Source organism: Schistocerca cancellata, chromosome 5 (assembly GCF_023864275.1).
Source record: "Schistocerca cancellata isolate TAMUIC-IGC-003103 chromosome 5, iqSchCanc2.1, whole genome shotgun sequence".
NCBI lineage: Eukaryota > Metazoa > Arthropoda > Insecta > Orthoptera > Acrididae > Schistocerca > Schistocerca cancellata.
In genome coordinates this window covers 419,079,408-419,101,426 of record NC_064630.1, presented here as the reverse complement: position 1 = coordinate 419,101,426, position 22,019 = coordinate 419,079,408, and the positions used below count along the sequence as shown (strand labels likewise).

Here is a 22,019-nt window from a genome sequence, read left to right as displayed (position 1 = left end):
GGATAAAACAGATCCTGTATGGTTTGCAAGGGAATCTTACACCACTCTCCCTTCAAAATAGCGTCTAGTTCAGGTAGCGAGGATGGATAGCGATCACAGACACTTCTCTCCGAAGTAGACCACAAAGGCTCAGTAATATTGAGATCTGGTGACTGTTGTCGGCATAGCACGTGCGACGATTTATCCTCGTACCGACAGCACGAGCCCTGGATCATGCGAATTGTGTGAACGGGGACCCTGTCGTCTCGGAAGACAGCGTAACGATTGAGAAACAAACATTGTACCATGGGATGGACCTGGTCAGCCAAAATGTTCACGTAATCCTTGTCAGTAATGCGACCTTGCAGAGTAACCTTGGGGCCCATGGAATTCCTCGATACGGCTGCCCAAATCATCACCCAACCACCGGCATGTTTGACTCCGGGAACGTAAACTCAGCCAGAAGTTGGCAGCAGTGTGAAACAAGTCTCCTCCGACCAAATGACTTTCTTCCATTGCTCCACAATCCAGGTTTTATCGCTTCGGCGACACGTTTCTTCTGTTACGGTTTTGGAATTCCAGGTCGCGCTGCAATCCCCTGCTTCTGGATCTCCTTTCGTGTTGTTTTGGTACTGACAGAGTTCGCGCGCACGACATTCTGTTCTACAGTGACTTTTGCAGCTGTCGTCCCCTTATTTTAGGTCACAATCCTCTTCAATGATCGTCCTTCACGATCACTCAACACACACTGTCGTCAGCATTGTGACTTAGCGGGTGATGTTTTCCCGCTTTCCGTGTATGCGGGAGGAAGGCGGTTCAAACCCACATCCGGCCATCCTCGTTTAGGTTTTCCCCGATTTTCCTAAATCGCTTCAGGCAAATGGCGGGATGCTTCCTGTGAAGGGACACGGCCGACTTCCTTCTCCGTTCTTCCCTTGTCCGATGAGACCGATGACCTCTCTGTTAGATCGCCGCCCCCGAATCAACTACCCAACCAACCCTGTACGAGCTATAAATCTTCGGTACGGTGCTTCTGGAAACACAAAATCCTTCGGCATCCACGATATGAGCTCCAACAATTCGGTCAAATTCCAGTGCACTGAAATTCGATAACACGCACTGACAACTACACAGACCCCGACTGACACTTGCAACATATTGACGACGTTGCACAGGTACGTTTGTGCTCAAACACAATAGCGCAACTTTTCTCGAGGTTTTTCCATATTTCTGCAAAATTATAAAGCATGTTTTGTTGTCGGGTATTATGACGTTTTTGGAGAACGAAAATCTCCGCTACAAAAGTCATTAAACGTTTCGCAAACAGAGATCTTCTTAAACTCAGCTCGCTCGCTTCCCTCATGAGATATACAGTGCTGTAGATATCGGCGCCCAGGTTGATGCTGTGTTCCTCAAACTCAGAAAGCATTTGATACAGAACCGATTACCGCCCCCCCCCCCCCTCACAGAAAAACTACGAGTTTATCGAGTGGTGGACCAGGTTTGTGACTTAACTCAAGATTTCATTGCTAATAGAAGTCAACGCAACAAAACTGAAAGATGTAGGGGTAATTTCAGGAGTACCCCAAGGAATTGTGATAAGGTCAGTGGATAACATTGGGAACATTCATTAGCTTAGTTGCAAATGATGTGATTGACTGTAAAAAATTAGCAACGTCAGAAGACTGTAGCGAACTGCAGGAAGATATGCAGGGGACCGCTGAATGGCGCAGGGGCTGTTAGTTGACCTTGGACGTAAATAAATGTGACATACTGTGTGTAAATGACAAACAAATCCGCTACTGTACAATTATACTGTTGATAACAAATTGCTGAAATACCCGAAGAAACTTGAAGTAGAAGATTACATAAAACGAATAGTAGGAAAATCGCATGCCAAAGAGATTCGTAGGAAGAATTTTAAGGAAGTATAATTCATCCATGATAGAAGTGGATTGCAAGGCGCTTGTTCGAGTGGGTCTTGAGTATTTTTTATCAATCTGGAATCCTTACCAGGTAGTACTGATAGAAGAGAAAGAGAATATCCAACGAAGATCTGAACATTTCGTCATGGGCTTAACGACAGTCATGCTTCCCACACACCACACAAGAAAATGAAACAGGGAAAAGGGGGATAAGATAATGCCGCCAGAATTACCCTTCACCACATAACGCCAGGTGGATTGTGGAATATAGCTGTAGACGGCTAGGGCGAGGTAGCAGAGAAGATAAATGGTAGACTTTGGTTTATATTAGGAATTTTATGAAAGTGTAGCTCATCCATAAAGTAGGCCGCATACAGAACATAAGTGCAATCTATTCTGAATACTATACGAGTGCTTGGACTTCCCGTTAGGTCGGATTACAGGAAGAGTTCGAAGCAATTCAAAGTTGTGCCGTTAGATTTGTTACCAGCAGATTCGATGAAAACATGAGTGTTATGGAGATGCTTCATTAACTCAAATGGGAAACCCTGGAGGCAAGACGACTTTCTTATTGAGCAACACTGAGAAAGTTTGGAGAGCCGTCATTTACAGATAATGGCAGAACGATTCTAATGCTGCCAACTTACATTTCGCTTAAGAACCGCAAAGACGAGGTAAGAGAAATTTGGGCTCGTATGGAGGCATATAAACAGTCGTTTTTCCCTCGCTCTATCTGCGAGTGAAAAACGACTGACTATATGCCTCTGTACGACCCCGAATTTCTCTTAACTCGTTTTCATGAGACAGGAAATGACTGCAAGTAGTACAATGTGCCCTCCGCCATGCACCGTATGGTGACTTGCAGAGTACGTATGTAGATGTATTACGAGTGGCAAATTGTGTTAAATCATTTCTTCAGTATTTCTCAGAAGTCGAGCCTGTTGAACATATCGATACGGAATGTTGATTTTGACCCGTGGCGTAACGTTGTTGCAGCGTGTGACCCCATACACGCGCAAACTGATATCGAACACACGACTGACGAAAGAAAATCGGACAAAACGGCTCGTATAAGAAGAGAGTCCGCAAGTTTCTCCAGGTATGCCACATCCATCTGAAGCCACTGCCTGATGTTTGGATACAGTTCAGCTAACAAGTTGTGGGAATCTTTGTTACTATATTTCATCTGTTGTTCCATGTAGTCCTAGACATTTTCTGTGATGTTAAGATTAGGCGATTCAACAGTCCAGTCGGCGTGCTACAGGGTGCCCGAATGTCCGTCGAACAAGAATGTATGCCCCTTTGTCACGGCACCACCCGAAACGTGTCCGTTTCTGTTGTAGTATTTACTGCAGCCTAAGCGAGGGACGCGAATTTCCAAGTCCAGCTGCTGATTATCTCCGATCAATGATGATGACAATGTCCCGTACTCCGAGGAGCATAGGGGTCGATGCGGGAGACCCGCACCGCCGTAGTAGGCAAGGTCCTAGCGGAGGTGGTTTGCCATTGCCTTCCTCCGACCATAATTGGGATGAATGATGATGATGAAGACGACACTATAACACCCAGTCATCTCGAGGCAGAAAAAAACGCCTAACCCCGCCGGGAATCGAACACTGGACCCCGTGCGTGGGAAGCGAGAACGCTACCACAAGACCAAGAGTTGCGAAATCTGATCAATGGTGCGGAACAATAGAGAATGTTGCAGAGAGTCTGTTACTTGTTCTTGGGTAGTAGGCGCAGATGAAAGGTGGTTACGATGTACTTGGTGCACAATACGACGATCCACCCTTGTGGTGGTTAGACCTGGTCGAACGGAACCTTGTACTTTTTAACAGCCGTTGATGATGAAGAAAATTCATTGGTCACCACTTTGGCCAAGAAATGAGGAAAACAGTCGGTTTAAGTGACTTTGGTAAAAGGTAGATGATGATGAGTCTGCGTCTGACAACTCGAAACGCCAGAACGATAATTACTCGACTGATATTGACATCCTGCGGTCATCAGTACGCATCGAAAGTTTGGAAATGGTTGCGAAATCACAAGTAAACAGTGAAGCGTAGGGTGATCTGGCTCATCCAAAAAAGTAAGCTTCGTTAGATACCCCACACGCTAAGACTTCGCAGGTAGGAATCTGTGTCACAGGTTGCAGCGCAGCAAAATTCTGCGGAAGGAATAAAAGTCTCAGACAGCACCGTTTATCACACACTATTCGCAAAGGGGAGTGCGGATAGGTCGGTGGCTAGGTTAAATCATGATAAGACAGCGGAATAATGTCTACTAGCAACTTTAGGAGACCCTCCAAGGCGGCCGCTGTGGCCGAGCGGTTCTAGGCGCTTCAGTCCGGAACCGCGCTGCTGCTACGGTCGCAGGTCCGAATCCTGCCTCGGGCACGGATGTGTGTGATGTCTTTAGGTTAGTTAGGTTTAAGTAGGTCTAAGTCTAGGGGACCGATGACCTAAGATGTTAAGTCCCATAGTACTTAGAGCCATTTGAACCATTTTTTTTTTCTAATTTCGCGCAGTGTCTTCCCTCCATGCAAACATCACAATAAGTATAACCATTAAGGAATGATGGGCACGTCAGCATGAAGCTGACATATAAAACTATAACCAACCAAAAAATAAATTTTTTTCCCGAATGGTTTCTGTAACATCACTTAAGAAAGATTGTAGGGTGTGCGCCTCGATTCTGTCACTGCCGACTGGCCGAAAGGCGGGCAAACGCTGTAGACCCCCCATTGTGAACAAATGAACGAACCCGTCCAGCGCTTTGAAGAATAGGTCACTGCCCATCAGCCACCAGATCCTGTGCAGTCCCTAGAATACTGGGAAAAAACAGTCAGTCTACGAAGGAGATTTCTTACAAAGCACAGATGTGATGCATCCCAGAACATTGCTGCGCCAACACCATATAGGATTATCAAGGGATATTTAACGTATAGAAAGAAAGACAGTACGAATTGTCATAGGTTTGTTGACCCGTGGGAGAGCGCCACACAGATGCCAAAACATCTAAACTGGGAGACGCTTGAATGCAGAAACCAACTATTTTACGCAATCCCGCTTACAAATTTCAAGGATCAACTTTAAGTGAGTAGTCTAGGAATATGCTACAGTCCCTTACCTACCGTTCCCTTGGGTACGACGAAGACTATTAGGCTCATTATAGAGCGCATAGAGGAATTTAAGCAGTCACTCTTCCCATACTCAACACGCGAATGAGATGAGAAAATGCACTAATAAGCAGTACAACGAGAAGTACCCTCTGCCATGCATTTAACAGTGGTTTAAAGAGTGTAGATGTAGATATAAACGTAAAAAGATGTACTTTTCCGTTCTTCATACACCGTGCCTATGATAAGTTACTAGGTGTAACTAGCGTCTCCCACATCGGGAGTTGACGCATGTGTTTGCAGATATGTAACATGTCAGTGAAACTAAAGTGTGAAAGAGAAAGCACCGCCTTGGCCAGCTTCGAGCAATCGCTTCAAGAATTCTCAATAAGACGCAAGCGGCGTGCGCCAGCGGCTCACGTTGATCCGCATTCTTTAACTTGACTCTTTCGACAGAACAGGCGACAGAAAGTAAAAATCTCCCCTTTCACAAAACATGCTACTAGAATCCGTACCTCAAAAACTGAGTCGGAATAAATTTACACTTTGCAATAGATTGTGTGCTGAAGGGAAACTTTCTTACATGCAAAAACTGTCCCTTTAATATTCATTAAATACAGAGGTGCGTTTTCGTATTAGGCTACACTGTCAGTGACATTTAATAACGGAGCGTGTTCTCTCTGTTAACCATGCCATACCAATGACCTACCGGCGCAAATTAAAAATACACAGCGGACGAACCCGCCGTTAACTTGTCGGACAAACTATTACGATATTCGCGTGAGATGATTTAGGAAAACCACAGGAAACGTTGATCGTGTAATTCGGTCATAGGTTGGAACTCTACACCTCTCGAGTACCAGTGCTGTCCCTTATCTACACATATTAATAAATTAAGGTTTCCTGCCGCACTTTTTCCTTCTGTGTGTGAAGGCTAATCTCAGGAACTACTGTTGGGATTTTGATACGGTTTTCACTAATAGGAACAGAGATTCATTTGTACATATAATTTAATACCGCTACGTCAGACAAGTCGTCCAGTCGTAGATACCTATGTGAAGGCGGGGCTGGTCGCTAGTTAGTCCTGTAGTCTCGTCTCTCCTCCGTATAAATCCCATGCCTTCGCCAGCTTGCGTCTGAGGCACCAGGTTACGCGTTTCATGTGATTAAGGTACAAAAATACTAATAAAGTATATAAATCGATGTACACCCATCCACTGTGTTCTTCCACCCATTACCATGATATACCAGGGTCTTCTCTTATTACGAAAGATTAATCTTATAGGTGCAATATCATTATAATTTAACTGGATATTTAATGCTGTTCTGTTAGACCTATGTGCTTAATGTGTTATTACAAGTCGAAACTACAATAGTCCAGCAACAGCTGTCGGTTCTTTAATTGCTCTGCGAGGTTGCTCATCTGAGCTACAACACTTTATTACGTGAATGATAAAAAGATTCACTTAATTTGATAAAATCCTTAGCCACAGGAGTGCTTGACTATTGACTATTAAAGCATCACAAGATCCATACAGCTACAACTCTTCCCTTGAGGTAAAATGTTCAGGATTTATGAAAGTACATTGAGTAACTCTTTAGTCATACTCGATGATGTTGACTGTTTCAGCTGACATCATGAACTGGGGCACAGCGCTTCCATGCTCGGCTCTATATTGACCTACGTGTGAGAGCGCTGCTGTGTTGAGAGAGAGGGCGTGTCTTCTTTAGCTTCCCCCATTCGTCTTTGCGGTTTGCAACGTGACATCGCTAGTGTCTGTAGTATCAATGCGCGTTGCCAGTTGTTGTATAACACCATGATCCTTGGATGATACGACATAATCAAACTTTTCATTGTTCATACCACACTATTGAGTGATTACATGTACACAGAAGACACTTTAATGAATAAAAATGTGGTCAGTTTCATTTTATATGCTAGCTACTCTGAAAGATGGTAACATATGAACTGCATCACAAACGCTTTGAGCAAGAGGTAACCTGTGTCTCTGTATGCAGTTCTTCATGACCAACATCATCCTTATCCTCTAAGGATTCCATGTACTGAAAATGAATCCGTAACTGAGCGAAAGTACACTTCGCAATATGCCATACTCATCTGTTACTGCTGACCTTCTCTTAACATTATTTCCAGAGATCCCACTAAACCACATTGTCTAAGGCATTGTACCGTCTGTTCTTGTATGGAAGTGAACACCATCACCAGTTTCCTATTCATTTGCATTATCTTACGTTTTTCCACATATATAGAAAGTTGCCATTCATTACACCAAATATAAACCTGTAATGTTCGAATACAGTATTATTAGTGTGCTACTTGTCACAGGCACGTCGAATAAATATCTAAGCTGCCGTGCTGATAGCTTTGTTACCAGTAGTTTCGATCAACACGCGAATATTACGGAAATGCTAACTGAATTCAAATCGAAATCCCTAGAGGGAAGAAGGCGTTCTTTTCACGAAACGCTATTGAGAAAGTTTAGATTACTGGCATTTGTGACAGACTGAAAAACGATCCAATACCAGCAACATACGTCTCGCGTAAGAACCGTGGCATACAGACAAAATAAGAGAGCTCAGAACTCGTACGGAAGCACATAGAGAGCTGTTTTCCATTGCTCCCTTTGCGACTGGAACAGAGAAGCTATTGGCTAGCAGTGGTACATGGAACCTTTCACCAAGCACTTACAGGGTATGACTGTACATGTAGACTTGTTCCACGGAAGGACAAACAACGTTGTTGGTAACACTTCATTGGCAAAGTTGAGTTTACCCAGTCCATTTATCAACGTTCACTGCGGTGAGTGACCGTATTGGCTTGGACTGTAAAACCTTGGCCCGATTTCATTCGGCAATAGCTGATTGCAGGATTCGAGTATGGCGCAGACCCCACAAAGCCACGGTCCAAAGTTGTCGTGGCCCAATGATGGCGTGGGCTGTGTTTACATGGAATGGACTGGGTCCTCTGGTCCAACCGAACCGCAGCCAGTCATGGACTTCATGTTTACAAACAACGATGGAATTGTTACGGGTAACAATGCGCCGTGCCGTGCCACCGGGCCATAATTATTCGTGATTGATTTGAAGAACGTTCTGGACGGTTCGAACGAATTACGCGGCCACCCAGATCGCTCGACATGAATCTCATGTTATGGGAAGTAATCGAGAGGTCAGTTGGTGCACAAAATCCTGCAAAGGCAACACTTTCGCAATTATGGACGGCTGTAGAGGCAGCATGGCTCAATATTTCCACAGAGGACTTCCAACGACGTGTTGAGTCTGCCATGTCGAACTGCTACACTACACTAGACAAAAGGAGGTCCGAAACGATATTAAGAGGTTCCCATGACTTTTGTCACCCAAGGGCAGTGTGGGGTAATGGTTCCTCTCTCCACTACATGTTCAATTCTGGAAGAAACTAAGAAAGAAATATAGGTATTCCTACGTCCGTGACTTTGTTGTCTTTTTTAATCATGCAAATTTCTTCCAGGTTAGCTTTCGTGCTTGTATTTCACTTTTTCTGTACTTCGGCGTATGGTTATTGGTAAAACGTATTAAAATTTTTACATGGCTACATCAGTAAAAAATGGATGGCTTATTACTGCATAAAAGAGCTCCAGAAGAAATATAATTTTTAAGACCAAATAAAAACAGCATAAACTGTCATTTACATACATGAAGCTAAATCTGTTGGACACAGTCATTGTGATTTGAAAGGATATTTAATGTAGATCTGTAATAATTTGTTTGCATCATAAAACCTATAATTGCTCTTTTAATGTGACTTAGTGATTATAAACTTTAGTGGACTTTGTGTGAATGCAATTTACTTTTTTGTTTCATTTTGTTACAGGACCAAAGCAATTTTTCTTCAATGGTCATAATTACTTCTTCAGCGGTAATGTACCTCAGTACCGCAATAGTCGTGTTGACTGGCTAGACGCTCGAAACATATGCAGAGAATACTGTATGGATCTGATCTCCATGGAAACTCAGGAAGAAAATAATTTGGCCTTCAGGCTGATACAGCAAGGTACGAAGAGACATTCCTGCACATAACTGACTACATTGGTAACTTATTACCAGACTTTGAAAGGGATGGGAGGAGCCTGTGACAAGTTGAAGCTTTGAGTCAGCTTCGGCATTCTTGGTTGGCGCAGTTGGTGACAGACTGCCTGTGGGACACAGTTTTAGCTTCTCACACATAACCGACACACCCTATAATCTGAATGAAGTAAAAGAAATAATTTTTAATTTGTAGTGCATTTTAGATTGGAGAATTTAATAACATAGAACACAACAGTTGAATGATCTAAACACAAATAAATTTCTATGGGATGGTGACATCCAGAGGCTTTGAGTTTTGTTAATGAGAAACAATTATAATCACAGTTTCTGGGAATTTGTGAACTATTGTTACTCGAGTCAGTCCCTACATTTAACATTTGAGCTCTTACTTATCGTATATAACGATAACATCTTTCTCCTTATAGGTGACGTACCCTACATATGGACAAGTGGACGTCTTTGTGACTTCAAAGGCTGTGAAAACCGCCGTGATCTTGAGCCAAAGAGCATATTTGGATGGTTCTGGTCAGCAACACGCCAGAAGATGGCTCCTACGAATCAGATTCCTCCCGGCTTCAGTTTCAACCCTTGGAGTCAAACTGGTCACAAGAAATTCCGCCAACCTGACAATGCAGAATTCGACATCAACGGCACTAACGAATCATGCCTTGCTATCCTCAACAATGTCTACAATGATGGCATCGCTTGGCATGATGTCGCCTGCTATCACGAAAAGCCTTTCATCTGTGAAGACAGTGAGGAACTTCTCAATTATGTTGCTTCTACAAACAGAGGCATTCGACTTTAAAATAAATTCTTTGTTTTAATTATTTTTGTATTTATTGTAAATTAGTGTATGTGTACAAATAAAACAATACAAAATTTCAAAAAACGTTATTCAGATTCTGTATATTCATTGAAAATAGACATATATGCCAAGCATAACTGAATCTCTTAACCAACAACACTACAAATAAAATCATGTAAACGTTTTTGAATGCAGCTAGGTTAACCAAGCAGCGACGACACGTACAGTGAATATCAAATGAGGTTATGTGCAATGAAATATAAAACTGAGACGTGTAGTTGACTGAGAACGTATAGTATATTCACTTAACGTTATCTCACAAAGTGCACAATGGAATGCGCTGAAGGTGTCTAATATGATTCAATGAAACATGTATAATAAACATAATAATAAACATTCAGTTGCAGAAGATTGATAACATTTATTCTTATCTACACGAGAGATATAACAGATGAAAAATCACAGAGTTTCCGCCACTGCAAAACTAGTTACGACAGCCAAGACATAGGACACAATCCTTTCCAGAGTGACATGACATCGAGGCTGCGATTGGCCACAACGAATGCCCAAAAATACATCAAGAGACGTCCTAACATTCTCCACTCATAGGCATTGGCACTCTATTCTAACGAGACAAATCCTGAAATCTAGAGAAACGGCAGCCACTAAACTGCCATTCCAGAAAAACACTAGAAGAGATACGCATTCTGCACAGAGGGCACTCAGGAATAAGCTGCACGAAGACCCTGGCAAGATGATAAACATACTGGCGGGGAATTTCTGCACACACTGATAAATGAATTGGTAGTTGCAGTCGTTGTAATCGGAATCAATCAGTACCAATCATTTTTACTGTGACCTATGAATGAATATTTTTTCTCAGTTGTTGCAGGGTTAACACATAAAACCACTTGCAAATTGAATGTCAACATGTTATGCCCTTGGGGTGATCAATGTGTCAGAGCCAGTGTCTTTTAGTTACTTACTATACATTTGTACACTCAGTTCCTAGCTATGCAATTCTTTCCTGAGGAACAAATCCACAAAACACGAATACAGTTTTCAAGCTACAGGAAAGGGGCCTAAGAATAATTACCAAAAGTAGCAGTTGAACCCACGGTAAAGACCTGTTCAAAACACTGGGGATTTTAGCTACATTTACAGATCAGCTGTACACATCAAAAATAATTCTGATGACTACTGGACAAATGGTTCTGCCCGTGACCATGGAACAAGAGCAAGATTGAACTTACATTCACATTTAGCATAAAACTCAAAACAGCATTTTCCGCAACGAATAAAACTGTATAATAAATTACCCAAGGAGATGCGATTACTAAAACAGATTTATTTAAAAAGGCATTTAAAACAGCTGTTAAGCAATACATCCTATATACTGAAGGATTAATTAATTAACACAGAGAAGGGATCAGATATAAATATGTAAGACATATAAATGATAACAACAATAATAAAGCATATCATTTCACATTAAACTTTCACAGTATGTTTCTGCCTTCTTTCTTCCTTTTCCGGAAAAAAATTATTCTGAAAGCTATGCAATGTTCTGTACAATATTAACACTTTTCTCTCTTTCTGAACTCAACGTTTTGTCGTTATCGACGGATGCTGACTCAGTTTTTCAGGCTAGCAAACGGCAAGTTTGCGATACGCAGAGTGGAAAACAGAGGTCGTCGCTAGCGTCCTGACATCGGCTGACAATGTGTATAATGTTACAATACGGAACAATGTGCGTATAAAGTATGTAGTGTTCGCAGTGTTTAGGATTAAGAAGTGAATGTACAGTGTAGCGCTAGCCTTGTACATTGTTAATTAACTTCTTTGTAAAACATTATTGTACACTAGGGATAAAACGAATGGGGTAGTACTGTTCTAAACAGACTGGCCTCGTATTCGGGAGGGTGGAGGCTCCATTCTTCATCTGGCTATCCTGACTTAGGTTTTCTTTAAATTACTTCAGACAAATGCCTGGATGGTTCCTCCTATAAGACCCTCCCTGTCAAACTAAAACTGTAAATATGTAAAAGAATTACGTTATTTTTGTTGTTCTTAAGTTGTAATATCAGTACATGTCCAATATCCTTGTAAAAATGGTCTGCAGATGAATAAAACTACTACTACTACTATATCACCAAAACAACCTTGGGAAAGAATACATAGACTATAGATCATATTGGATCCTTCCCCCATTGATGTAAATAATCGTTGTAGATGCCTTTTACAAGCTAGATTTCCATACTTGATCCAAAACCACAATGGTAACAACAACAGCAAAAGCTATTATTAAAGCATTTGCTATAGAAGAGCTGACGAGCTTTCTAAGGTTGTTTTTAACGGATAACGGCCCCTCAGTTTGCATCAGAGAAATTTTCATTATTTTTATATAATCGGGATTAAGAGCTTTTGCAGGCGTTTGTTTCATCCACACCCTAATAAAGAATGTGAGTGCATGAAAAAACCATTTAAAATCCAGAAGGAGGCTCTGAGTGAAGCATGATCAGAAATAACTGTGACACTATTACATAACCTCTTAACACTTACCGTCAAAGTCTGGCGGATATCCTTCATGGGTGCCAGTCATGGATGCTGCTGCACCTCCGTTTACCAGCACGGACAGCAGTACCACGGTGGTTCGGCAGATACCTACCGGGTACGCCTCTTTGGTTTCGAACATGTGAACTGCAGTGGTGGTCTCCGAGACATATGTGTAATAGATGCTGGAACACCCATAGGCCGGACCTACCGGCACCAGATTGAAACACTTCTCTCTCATTCCCCAACCGGTGGACATCGTAAGCTGCACAAGTGGCACAGTGGAGCCTACACTAGCAGTATGAGGAGGCAGAACAAGGTGGTGGGACCGGCCTCTATTCCCTCCTCCCTCACAGAATCGCTTCACAAGGGCCCACACCTTAGTCTAAGTGGCAGTTACCAGAGGATCAACTGGACAACAAACCCTCACAGGTGCCCCTGTAATCACCCCTATTTATGTGGGAAGTCTAAATGGACAAAGCTTACGATTCGCCGATCTGGTGGGCAGTTGGTCAGTAGGATACCAGCATGTTCTTCACCCTTAGTGACAAGTTTGACTGTTTACAGCTGTGTGTGGCAAGTTTGGGAGAGAGACGTCTTATATTCCAGCCAGAAAGACTGCGGAACACATGCGGACAAACCAACATAGTCAGTGGTGTCAATACAGTCATTGCCAACGGCAATCTGCTGGCGAGAACGCGCCCCAGGACGTGGACAAGCAACGTGACCAGAGGCTAGCACGCAGGACCTGACACCTTTGTTCTCCAGCAATTCTCTGTTTATGCATTGTGTCAGCTACTGCATGATATCTGCACATCGTATTTTTCTGACTGGCTTGCGTTACTGTACCCTGATTTTTGTTTTTTCTTGCTTCACTGTGTTTGTGCATATGTCACTGACAGTTCTCTGCTTTTCACAGTATTATTGGCTCGCACAGACCTAGATTGTGGACTTGTTCCAGCTGAGCTTGGAATGATCTCACTTATCAAAGTCGTGGTTAGTAATTTAACTGTGACAGTGTTTAAGTGGGTGTATCTCATTCGGTGTAGTAAGGCAGTTAAATGCAGCGTAATAAGACAATTACTGTAAATACTGATATAAGAAGTAGTACTAAGAGTACACGTGACAGGAGAAGAGAATCTATTTAACTATATTTCAACTAATTATTGGAATGTATTGCCTCTTATTCAGTTCTGACTTTCATTTTCATTGGTAATGTCTGTAAATATTAAATTCAGTTTTTCGAGCCGTGGCCCCACAGTGCTTCAGAAAGCCTACAGAATTAACTGAAGTAAATTTCCTGCAGATGACACCACCTGCTTGATCACGCACGTGAAAGAATGTGTTACACTCACCATTCCTGCAACACACATTGGGGCTTGAACATAGCACAGCTAACAACTGTTGTCGCTATGTACTCCTACATCGACTACCTATCTTTGTTTCTACTAGCACGGAAACCTATAACTTGTCATTGATCATAGATTTACTTATTATCGTCATACTTGAACAGATTGTAGTGATTTATACAGTGATCATCTCAAGTATCGCAGACTTGAGACGATTTTGCTACCTAAGTATTTCTCATTTGCAGTGATCTGGTTGTGCAGGGTGGTCCATGGGTTTGAAAACATCCTTCTAAACTGAAAGCAGATGCATAAACCGATATTTATAAGCGAGTGGCGTGAGATGGGAGAGGAGGAAAGTCTGTGAGTTTATGTTATCAACAAGGTGGCCATTTTGGAAGCCGTCGTCTTGGAAGTAGCTCGAAATTTTCAAATAAAAAGGGGATTATGTGCCATATCAAACACGAGAACTACACGAGCAAAACAATGGTGTCTTTCATTTGAGCAAAGCATCATTCATCCTCAAATCATGTCACACTTTCTCCACAAGAGGTGAAATACTAGTGGGAATACATAAAAGCAACAATATGTACTTAACGTGGTGTCCAGCATCCTATAAGTTTGCTGTTACCCGTCTCACCGACTCCTCGTGAACTTTAACCAACGCATGTACCAGAATGCAACACAGACATCAAGAATAAGCTCTTTGAGGTGTGCAAGACTTCTGATCTACACCACACACATAACTGCCTTCACATGTCCCCAAAGACAGAAATCTAATGGATTCATATGTGGGGAGAATGGTGGCCAATCCATCGGTCCTCTACGATATACCCAACTCTGGGGAAACTTGATATCCAGTTAGCCCGGGCAGCTAACCCGTAGTGAGTTGGAGCACCATCGTTCTGTAACAAAGTTGGAAATGTCCTATTTCCAAACAGCAGCGACGACAGTACATCTGTGTCTACTAACTACAGTTAACGGGCTGATGTCAGTGTGAACAAAGAAGGGCCCAGCAATACGAGAACCCCCATTCTCACCAAACTATGACTTCTAATTCTACAACAACCTTGGATAGATTCAATTATTGCGGTTTGATACCTCAGTAATGTCTCTGGTTCTGTTTATTAACCTCTCCATTCACATAGAAATTACACTGTCCAGTCTCATTAATGTGCCCACCAGTCAGACACCTGAACAACCACCACGGTCCGCTACGACACGTGTAAGAAGAAAGTCAGCGCAGTTGTGAAATGTACCGACAGCGATGTGGAGCCATGTGGACTCCAGTACCGTGACCAGCTGCACCAGGCTTCTCGATTGAGAATCCATAGCGCGAACAGCCTGATTGAGGTGGTCCCACAATTCTTGATTGGGTTCAAATCCTGGAAGTTTGGCGGCCAGGGGAGTAGCGTGAAATCATCCTGCAGCTCTTCGAACCACGTAGGTAGACTTCAAGCTGTGTAACACGTTGCATTGTTCTGCTGGCAGACGCCATCGTGCCGATGAAAACCAAACTGCATGTAGGGGTAGGATGGATGCATTCTTGTGTGGATCTGTTGTGTCTCCCAGAATAACGAATTCACCCAGGCAATCCCCAGACCATCACGCTATCTCCTCGGGCCTGGAACCTTCCAACGATTGTTGCAGGTGTTTGCTTTCTGGCAACTCACGCCGTGCACGCCAACGGCCATCTGTCGTATGAAAGACCACCTGTCGCCACTCAGTTGCGGTACTGGCATGCTAATTCCAGCCTTCGTCGCCGATGAACAGCAGTCAGCATGGGTGCATGAACCACGCACCTGCTTTGGAGGTCCACACGCAGCAATGTTCGCTGAACGGTCGTTCAGGAACGGTGTTCGTGCCCCTTGGTTCATCTGGGCCGTCACTTGCTCAGCAGTTGGACGTCTATTCGCCCATACACATCTCTGCAGCCGTCGTTCACCCCTGGTACCCATGATGTACCACAGTTGCCTCGGCGCCGGATTTCGATAGCGTCATTTTGTCATGCAGAGTGTGCTTTAACCGTTACAGCGCGTGAACAGTTTACAAACTTAGCAATTTTGGAAATGCTTTCACCCTTGGCACGAAAGCCGATGACCACACCCTTTTGGACGTCAAATAAATCGCTCCGTTTCCGCATTACGAGAACGACTGCACCGTTTTCCGCGTTCCCCCGGCACGCTATTTACAGGCCTATACCATTGACTGCTAGTGTTGCCACCTGCTGTCTGTAAGTGGTAATTGCACCTTGACGTCGAACATATGCATTAATGTGACTTGATCATGTAGCGTCGAACAGCGCGGTGATGGGTAAACGGCGGTTTTCGTTTAGGTTGCTCGTCCCACATAATGTAAACTGAACCGAATAACCTATATCTTCCTCGATGAGATGTTGTAATATTTGCTTTTTGTAAGGGTGCCATTTATGTGTGACCAAAATTCTCACTATTTATGTACGGATGACCCCAGTTTCATGCGAGATGCGGCGGGTACCACGTCCTGCACTCCTACTGAGCTATGCCAGAAAAGCGATTGATGCTTCATCATCTGTAACCGGTTTTGACCATCCACATTTCAGTTTGTCTGCAACACAGCCGGTTTCAGTTAACTTCCGGAAAAGTTTTAAAACCACACAATGGGTAATCGGTAGACTATAGCGGTGTCGTTGGTTTTAACCTTCTGCGATAACATGTGTACTCCTCTCTCCTAATATCGGGACGATCTCAGCGCATTCTCTTTGTGTTACTGCCATCAGCTGACACGTCACCTGTAAACAAGAAACGTCTGCCATGACTATGACTCAAAAGCGAATAATGCTGTGCCTAAAAGAAAGGCACTATTGTTTCTCTTTTTTTTTCGGTCATCAGTCTTCTGACTGGTTTGATATGCTGATACGGGCCACCACGAATTCCTCTCCTGTGCTAACCTCTTCTTCTCAGAGTAGCACTTGCAACCTACGTCCTCAATTGTTTGCTGGATGTATTCCAATCTCTGTCTTCCTCTACAGTTTTTGCCCTCTACAGCTCCCTTTGGTACCATGGAAGTCGTTTCCTCATGTATTAGCAGATGTCCTATCATCCTGTCCCTTCTCCTTATCAGTGTTTTCCACATATTTCTTTCCTCTCCGATTCTGCGTAGAACCTCCTCATTCCTTACCTTATCAGTCCACCTAATTTTCAACATTCGTCTATAGCACCACATCTCAAATGTTTCGATTCTCTTCTGTTCCGGTTTTCCCACAGTCCATGTTTCACTACCATACAATGCTGTACTCCATATGTACATCCACAGAAATTACTTCCTCAAATTAAGGCCGGTATTTGATATTAGTAGACTTCTCTTGGCCAGAAATGCCTTTTTTGCCATAGCGAGTCTGCTTTTGATGTCCTCCTTGCTCCGTCCGTCATTGGTTATTTTACTGCCTAGGTAGCAGAATTCCTTAACTTCATTGACTTCGTGACCATCAATCCTGATGTTAAGTTTCTCGCTGTTCTCATTTCTACTACTTCTCATATGAAACGTCCCCTTAGAACAATTATACATGACTTTGCTTAAACTGACACACAAAATTTTTTTAGCGCAACGCAATCCCTACAAAAGAATGGCCCTGACTAAATTAACCTATGCGTTTCACAAATCACTTACCTCACAAAAATCTTCGTTACTCGAACTACTGCAATACAGCGAGCGCCACTACTGCCAGCTAAATAAAAGGTTCAAACTACGGAAGGCACTAACTACTGATAGGCATAGTTAGCAAATGAAAGACTTTAATAGAGAACAAACAATGTATTTACCTCAATAGTGTTCAAAAGTCATAATGTATATAGCAGTTCATGATATCCAGTATTGCAAATTTCCAAACTCCGCCATCTCTCTCCTCACATCCACCACTGCTGGCGGCTCACCTCCAACTGCGCAACGCTACGCGCTGTTCACATTCAGCTGCCGCTGCCCAACACTACAATGGCAGACAACAATGCAAACTAGCCACAGACTGCACACAGCACAGCCAGTGATTTTCATATAGAGCGGTACGTAACGTTGCCGATAAGAAAACATAAACAGCCTACTTACATAAAGAAAACATAAACAGCCTACTTACACTCATTACCTTCGTCTTTCTCCGATTTACTCTCAAACCATACTGTATACTCATTAGACTGTTCATTCCGTTCAGTAGATCATTTAATTCTTCTTCACTTTCACTCAGGATAGCAATGTCATCAGCGAATCGTATCATTGATATCCTTTCACCTTGAATTTTAATTCCACTCCTGAACGTTTCTTTTATTTCCGTCATTGCTTCCTCGATGTACAGATTGAACAGTATGGGCGAAAGGCTACATCCTTGTCTTACATCCTTTTTAATACGAGCACTCCATTCTTGGTCGTCCACTCTTATTATTCCCTCTTGGCTGTTGTACATATTGTATATGACTCGTCTCTCCCTATAGCGTACCACTATTTTTTTTTTCAAAATTTCGAACATTTTGCACCATTTTACATTGTCGAATGCTTTTCCACGTCGACAAGTCCTATGAACGGGTCTTGATTTTTCTTCAGTCTTGCTTCCATTATTAACCGCAACGTCAGAATTGCCTCTCTCGTGCCTTTGCCTTTCCTAAAGGCAAACTGATCGTCATCTAACGCATTCTCAATTTCCTTTTCCATTATTCTGTATATTATTCTTGAAAGAAACTTGGACGCATGAGCTGTTAAGCTGATTGTGCGGTAATTCTCGCAGTTGTCCGCTCTTGCCGTCTTCGGAATTGTGTGGATGATGCTTTTCCGAAAGTCAGATGGTGTGTCGCCAGACTCATACATTCTGCACACCGTGAATAGTCGTTTTGTTGCCACTTCCCCCAGTGATTTTAGAAATTCTTATGGAATGTTATCTGTCCCTTCTGCTTTATTTGATCTCCAAAGCTCTTTTAAATTCTGATTATGATACTGGTTCCACTATCTCTTCTAAATCGACTCCTGTTTCTTCTTATATCACATCAGACAAATCTTCCCCCTCATAGAGGCTTTCAGTGTATTCTTTCCACCTATCTGCTCTCTACTCTGCATTTAACAGTGGAATTCACATTGCACTCTTAATGTTGCCACCCTTGCTTTACATGTAACCGAAGGTTGTTTTGACTTTCCTGTATGCCGAATCTGTCGTTCCGACAATCATTTCGTTTTTTATGTCTTTACATTTTTCCTGCAGCCATTTCGTGTTCGCTTCCCTGTACTTCCTATTTATTTCATTCCTCAGCGACTTGTATTTCTCTATCCCTGAGTATCCCGGATCATTTTTGTACTTCCTCCTTTCATCGATCAATTGAAGTATATCTTCTGTTCCCCATGGTTATTCGCAGTTACCTTCTTTGTATCTATGTTTTCCCTCCCAACTTCTGTGATGGCTCATTTTAGAGATGTCCATTCCTCTTCAACTGTAATGCCTACTGAGCAATTCCTTATTGCTGTACCTATAGCCTTAGAGAACTTCAACGATATCTCGTCATTCCTTGGTGCTTCCGTATCCCCCTTCTTTGCGTATTTATTCTTCCTGACTAATGTCTTAAACTTCAGCCTTCTCTTCATCACTACGATATTGTGATCTAAGTCTATGTCTGCTCCTGGGTACACCTTAAAATCCAGTATCTGATTTCGGAATCTCTGCCTGACCATGATGTAATCTAACTGAAATCTTTCTGTATCACCCGGCCCTTTCCAAGTATAACTCCTCCTCTTATGATTCTTGAACAGAGTATTCGCCATTACTAGCCGAAACTTGTTACAGAACTCAATTAGTCTTTCTCCTCTCTCATTCCTTGTCCCAAGCCCATATTCTCCTGTAACCTTTTCTTCTACTCCTTCCCCTACAACTGCATTCCAGTCTCCCATGACTATTAGATTTTCATATCCCTTTACATATTGTATTACCCTTTCAACATCCTCATACACTTTTTCTCTCTCTTCGTCTTGAGCGTGCGACATCGGCATGTATACCTGAACTATCGTTGTCGGTGTTGGTTTGCTGTCGATTCTGATAAGAACAAACCTATCACTGAACTGTTCAGACACAACGTGCTGACACAACCAGCTGTTAATAACAGATAGGGTCGGCCGGGGTGGCCGAGCGGTTCTAGTCGCCACAGTTTGGAACCGCGTGACCGCTACGGTCGCAGGTTCGAATCCTGCCTCGGGAATGGATTTGTGTGATGTCCTTGGGTTAGTTAAGTTTAAGTAGTTCTAAGTTCTAGGGGACTGATGACCTCATAAGTTAAGTCCCATAGTGCTCAGAGCCATTTGAAGCGTTTTTTGAACTGTTCACAATAACACACTCTCTGCCTTACCTTCCTATTCATAACGAATCCTACTCCCGTTATACCATTTCGCTGCTGTTGTAATTACCCTATACTCATCTGACCAGAAATACTTATCTTCTTTCCACTTCACTTCACTGACCCCTAATATATCTAGATTGAGCCATGTCCCTTTTCAGATTTTCTAATTTTCCTGCCACGTTCAAGCTTCTGACATTCCACGCCCCGACTCGCAGAACGTTATCCTTCCGCTGATTATTTAATGTTTTTCTCATGGTAACCTCCCCCTTGGCAGTCCCCTCCCGGAGTTCCCAATGGGGGACTATTCCGGAATCTTTTGCCAATGGAGAGGTCATCATACACTTCTTCAATTACAGGGCACATGTCCTGTGGATACACGTTACGTGCCTTTAATGCAGTGGTTTCCATTGCCTTCTGCATCCTCATGCCGTTGACCATTCCTGATTCTTCCACCTTTAGGGGAAGTTTCCCATCCCTAGAACAAGAGAGTGTCCTGAACCTCTGTCCGCTCCTCCGCCCTCTTTGTCAAGGCCGTTGTCAGAATGAGGGATGATTTCTTATGCCAGAAGTCTTCGGCCGCCAATGCTGGTTATTAACCAAAATTTAAGCAGCGGCGGGATTCGAACCCGGGACCGAAGGCGTTTTGATTATGAATGAAAGACCCTACCCCCCTTTTTTTTCTTCGATATAGTTCGTTGTGTTTGCTCTGGGCGGACGCCACAAGACATCCGTTCAAGTTCATCGTTGTTTCCTTTACTCAGTTTTTTTTTTATTCAGAGTACACAATGAGCTACCGTGCCGGCATCCTAGACCACGGGTTTCTCTATCTATTTGATATCTCCATAACCGCTTTCCTTTTTAAATTACGAGTGTCATACAAGGTAACGGATTCCAAAAGGGCTGCCATGTTTGTAACGTATCCTTGCACCCCCTCTTCCATCTCATACTACTTGATTTTAAATTTCTGTTTATCCACCTGTTTTTGTCTTAGAAGGATGGTTCCACCCATATGGCACATCATGTACCTTGCCGACAGCAGTCTTAACACGGCGCGGAACCGAGTTTGCTGAGCTTTCCGTTGAGTCACTCTGGGACTTGTGCTCTTGCAAAATGTACAATGTTCGGCTAGTTGCCTCGAGGATCAAACAGTTAATTTGACCAGTTACTGAAGGACCAGATGAATTCTTACCTTCGTATGATGTCAGTCGCACTGCATGGCGACGTTTCCGTGTTATAAATAACACACTAGATGATTCATTATCTCCTCCTCGCGACATTTTTGCTGCTATGGACAACAAAGCTTTCTGCAAACAATCGCTGTGCAACTAGTCCCTCCTCAGTTCCCTTTTACTTTCTTGTCTCGTTTGACTACTCGAGACAAGCGAGTCTACTGTAGCTCCCCTGGCGTTTTATTCGTGTACTGATTTTCGTCTGTTTTGAGTGGTCATTCTCGTTTACACGTCAGCGCCAAAATTGCGCGTATTTTTCGAGCTATCTGCCGTGCAGTTTTGAAGGTGAAAGGTGAAACTGAAATTATGAGGGACAGTCCATTTTAGAAAAAAATTGAAATCAATAACAAAATCTAGGAAGAAGAAGTGATAATAGAGTTTATTAACACCTAAAGCAAAAATCATAGCGGACTTTCTTGTCAATGGTCGTGTGGTAATTGAAAGAATAGGAAAAGTCTCATCCAAACATTTCGGAACATATACATCTATTTGCTGGAGAAAGTAAATACTTGCAGACCCATTAAACAACATCTAGAACGCAGTAAGTAGCGCCTTTTTGCTTTATCCTTTGCATCTAGTTTTCCTGCTAAGTTTCAAGTAACATCAAAATTATTTTTCTCGTCACATAATTCTG

At 42.8% G+C, this 22,019-nt stretch overlaps 1 protein-coding gene across 1 annotated transcript in view; it reads left to right on the top strand.

The window, feature by feature from the left end:
* LOC126187652 (uncharacterized) overlaps window positions 1–10,005 on the top strand; it is a 52,762-nt gene extending 42,757 nt beyond the window's left edge. The window contains exons 3-4 of the mRNA XM_049928862.1: window positions 8,894–9,073; window positions 9,534–10,005. Of these exons, the coding sequence (XP_049784819.1) occupies window positions 8,894–9,073; window positions 9,534–9,916 (563 nt within the window). The 3' untranslated portion in view covers window positions 9,917–10,005. The remainder of the gene's footprint in view (window positions 1–8,893; window positions 9,074–9,533) is intronic.
* Window positions 10,006–22,019: the final 12,014 nt, after the last annotated feature.